This window comes from Habropoda laboriosa, unplaced genomic scaffold (assembly GCF_001263275.1).
Source record: "Habropoda laboriosa isolate 0110345459 unplaced genomic scaffold, ASM126327v1 scaffold42, whole genome shotgun sequence".
Classification (NCBI taxonomy): Eukaryota; Metazoa; Arthropoda; class Insecta; order Hymenoptera; family Apidae; genus Habropoda; species Habropoda laboriosa.
This window is the reverse complement of record NW_017100181.1, coordinates 964,578-969,094: the sequence shown is the minus strand read 5'-3', so window position 1 is coordinate 969,094 and position 4,517 is coordinate 964,578. Positions and strand designations below refer to the sequence as shown.

The 4,517-nt window shown below is 27.3% G+C and overlaps 1 protein-coding gene across 1 annotated transcript; it reads left to right on the top strand.

Annotated features, from left to right (window-relative positions):
• The first annotated feature begins 236 nt into the window (after nt 1-236).
• On the top strand, nt 237-3,051 carry LOC108579081 (NEDD8-activating enzyme E1 regulatory subunit). Its single transcript, XM_017942523.1, has 8 exons — nt 237-393; nt 564-728; nt 815-997; nt 1,081-1,576; nt 1,644-1,777; nt 1,858-2,060; nt 2,593-2,729; nt 2,821-3,051. Exons 1-8 carry the CDS (start codon nt 326-328, stop codon nt 3,049-3,051), a joined length of 1,617 nt encoding a protein of 538 aa, XP_017798012.1. The 5' UTR covers nt 237-325.
• Nucleotides 3,052-4,517: the final 1,466 nt, after the last annotated feature.

The window sequence follows — 4,517 nt, the reverse complement described above, 5'->3', positions numbered from 1 at the left end:
TTTATAAATTACATTTTCTTTTTAGTTCTTCAAAATTACAATTGTTATACTATAAATAATTTGTTTACCTTTTTTAAAATTATTTTCAGACTATTTCAATCATAAATTCAACATTTAGTGTTTCACTTGAAATTTTATTTTTGCAAACTATATTATTATTTTTTTACGATGCCCTAACTATAAAAGTATTTTGTTCGTGCCTGCGCATGGAAGTTTATATACAAGTATAGCTGTCATGTATGCATATGTAGTGTAACCATAAGCGTACTTTGTAATATTTAAAGTAAAGTGTATATTATTATATCATTTTTGTTAATTTATACTTATGGCATCACCAGCACCCAAATCGCCAGAGCAATCTGAAAGAAATAGAAAATATGATAGACAATTAAGGTATAGAATGTAATATCACATTTACTTTAGGATTAGAAGATTATTTTCTGTACTGAATCAAACTAACTAGTACCTTATGTTTTTCTTCTTGTTAGAGTTAATTATTTACACATAATTAGATAGTTTAATCATACGTTTAAATCATATATACCTATAATATCAATATATAGGTTATGGGGTGATCATGGTCAAGTTGCATTAGAAGGAGCGCATGTTTGTGTCATAAATGCTACAGGACTTGGTACAGAAATTTTAAAATCCTTAGTCTTACCAGGCATTGGAGCATTTACAATTGTAGATGGCAAAAAAGTTACTAATGAAGATATCGGGGCAAAGTATGTACATAAAAATATTATCAATTATATTGATTCATTAACATGTTAGATGTATTTTAATTGATTTGCTGAATAAATGTGAATAGTTTCTTTCTAGAAGCAGACAGTGTAGGAAAATCAAGGGCACAAGTAGCAACGCAAATGCTTTTAGAACTAAACTCAGATGTTAGAGGTGATTATATAGATGAGGAGTCTGAGCAAATTTTATATAATAGTCCAGATTTTTTCAATAATTTTACTGTTGTTATAGCTACTTCGCTAGCTGAAAAGTAAGAATAAATTTAACCACAAATATTATTACAGAAATTTAATAGTAGTTTAAATTTTGTATTTTAAAAGAAAAAATTTTCAGATCTTTAATTCTTTTATCACAAAGACTTTGGGAATTGAATATACCCTTAATAGTATGCAGAAGTATAGGATTCATTGCATATATGAGAATTCAAGTGAAGGAATATACAGTCATAGAAACACATCCAGATAATGAAATTCCAGATTTACGTTTAGATAGACCATTTGAGACACTAAAAAAGCATCTTGATACAATACATCTTGAAGAATTGAGTTTTAAAGATCATTCTCATGTACCATATTTAGTTATACTGTATAAATTTTTAGAAAAATGGCTTTTAAATAAAAGAGATTTACCTAAAAGCTATAAAGAAAGACAACAATTAAAAGAAATGATAAAAGAAGGAATGAGAAGAGAAGAGAGTGACACTACAAATAGCGAAGAAAATTTTGAAGAAGCTATCAGAGCTGTTAATACATGTGTAGGATGTACTGAGATCCCAGATAATGTGAAGAATATTCTTAATGATGATCAGTGTATTAATTTAACAGCTAAGGTATAAGAAACAAATATTAATGTATTGATACACTACATAATTACAAATTGCCTTAATATATTTTTAGAGCAGTTCATTTTGGATTATTGCAAAAGCAATAAGAGATTTTGTTGAGAACGAAGGAGCTGGATTCTTACCATTAAAAGGTACTATACCAGATATGACAGCAGATACGGAAAAATATATAACTCTTCAGCAGATGTAAGATTCCTTTTTATGGCAAATTTGTCATGAAGATACTAATTCCTCTTGTTGCATTTATACAAACTTATTTATTACAGTTATCACAAACAAGCGGAAGCTGATGCGGAAGCAGTATGGCGACATACATTGCAATTATTACGACAATTGGGAAAATCGTCAGATTCTATTTCCGAAAGAGATGTTAAATTATTTTGCAGACATGCTTCAAATATACATGTGGAAAGGGGAACACGTATTGCGGATGAATATGATTCCAAAATCTTTGATGCAAGTAATATAGGTAATACGTGTACATATATAATGTACAAATACAATCTGCTAAATGCAGATGTAGAGATTCGATTTAAAAAAATTAATTTTCTCAAAAAAATTTTATTCTGCTCTTTTTTGAGTAACCTTCGTATAAAAAAATCACAATCTTTCTGTTTATACCATTTTATCATATATACAGGGTGTTCCACCAACTCTGTTTATCTCAAATTTCTTCATTATCTTAAGTAACAAGTGAAAACACTACTTACAAAAGTTATATGACTGTAAGAAAAGCAACATAGTGGTGACAATAGTTTCAGGTGGAGACTAGGAAGAGATCTGGAGGTCATTTTTGTTTTTCTGAATGGAATGTTCAATTTTTTATGGACAAATTAATAGAATAGCGAATTCTGAGTATAAACTTACCAAGGTTCATTTATCCTAAAACTTGTTCCTCAGATATTTGACTTTGTCAAAACAATGGATATATTTAAGGTGGATAGAGTTGGTGTGACACCCTATGTATGCGTGTGCGTGCTAATAATATCATTATTTTTCAGTGCAAAGTTTAGAAAATCCAGAGAGTATGATGATTTATTATGTTATTCTTAGAGGGGTTGAAAAATTTCAATTAGAATACAACTCATATCCTGGAGAATTTGATGATCAAGTAGAACCAGACATAGTTAAACTTAAAGTGTGTTTTCTATAAAATAGCAATATTAATATTTAAAAAAATAAAAGAACGTGTAAGTTCATTAAATTAATAAAACTTAATTATTTATTAGGCATGTATAACAAAACTATTGAGTGAATGGGGATGTGGGTCATTGGCAAAAGATGATTATGTACATGAGTTTTGTCGGTTTGGTGGATCAGAATTGCATTCAGTATCAGCATTCTTAGGCGGCCTTGCAGCTCAGGAAGTTATAAAATTTGTTACAAATCAATATAAACCAGTCCATAACACCTTCATATATGATGCAGTGACATCAAGTTCTGGAACATTTTTCTTTTAATATTAAGTATTTCATTAATAATATACATCTGTATCAAATAAAAAAAAAACACAATTTTGTAGTTTACACAATAAGCTTTGTACGTTTTTAATCCTTTGCTCTTTTTTAATACATATTTTTATAAACGTTCATTTTATCATGTGATGAAGAAATACATTAAAACTCAAGTTGAACGAGTATAATATCAACACTTTAATGTAGTAATTAACTGATACACAAGTGATTTCATCTTTCTTTATAATAAACCACTAGTAATAACTATTACTTATAGTAAATATATATAAGGTATAAAGCAAATTAATATTTCATAATATCTTATAATCAACATTGTACGCAAATATTAGTTTACCGGTGTTCTAGTCTCAGTACAACTTAATAAAATGAATTGCGCTTTGATTTTTTAATTCCTTTGTTTTGTACGATATTAGTATCTTATGTTATATTGTTATATAGACCATAAATTAACCGTATCTTGAATCATCTAATTAATCATTTACTATAATTAAAGATACTATGATATAAAACTTTGACATTTCTTTCTAATTAAGCTATTTATGATTAATAACCAAAATTTATATTATTTTTTTATCAGCTGCATTTAATTCAAAGAGTTTTGATACAGAAGTGGTTATGCAAAATCTTGGGAAAGTAATGGTATTGATATTGATGAATACAATATCAATAATACGCGCTTTGTACTTTACATGCACACTTAGCACCGATAAATATATGTAAAATTAATAATAAATTATCCTTATATAATAAAATAACAATTTGTCGGTAATTCTCCTGTGGCAAAGAAACATAAAAAATTTCATAATAAGTAATAGTAATACAATTTTACTTAAGGGAAATAGATGAAAGATAATCACATTAAAGATCATTAGTTTCTGAGGACATTAAGAATTATAAAAAACCTGAAAGTATTATTATAAACGAATGACAGATTGGCAAAAGAAGGAAAATACAATGTTAACATCAACAGGAGAACACTTACTATTTTTAGACTTAAATCTATGAGAAAAACACCGGTAGAGTATTACAACAACTTTTGTAGCGTACACTTTCTTATTTGCTAAAATCTGAGTCGTATAGTTTGTTAATCTTTTTTGGTTTTTATCCTACAAAAAGTATATTTGTTTATTGTTATAGTTTATGAGAGTAACAAATGTTTCTACAATAAAAATGGTTTGAAACTATTTACATAATTATTTTAAACCTTCATATTTACACATATGCTAGCACATTCTGTTCATTGCTGTTATTATTATTTATTCAACACACTGAATATTCTTATTTTTCATTAAAGAATTGTTACTTTGATAAGTAAACAATGGTTTTAGTTGAATGTACATAGAAGAAATTTTTTGTTCAGAAAGCAGTGATAATACAATAAGAAAAAAGCAAGAGTTATATAAATTAAAAATTTTTGTAAAATAAAATAACTATTTTGTACGATTGTATAT

What these genes read in the sequence shown, in the direction of transcription:
- LOC108579081 (XM_017942523.1), top strand. Translation starts at nt 326, where the DNA reads ATGGCATCACCAGCACCCAAATCGCCAGAGCAATCTGAAAGAAATAGA. An exon ending in AAATATGATAGACAATTAAG is followed by an intron (nt 394 to 563) that starts GTATAGAATGTA and finishes ATCAATATATAG; the next exon opens with GTTATGGGGTGATCATGGTC. An exon ending in GTATTAATTTAACAGCTAAG is followed by an intron (nt 1,577 to 1,643) that starts GTATAAGAAACA and finishes ATATATTTTTAG; the next exon opens with AGCAGTTCATTTTGGATTAT.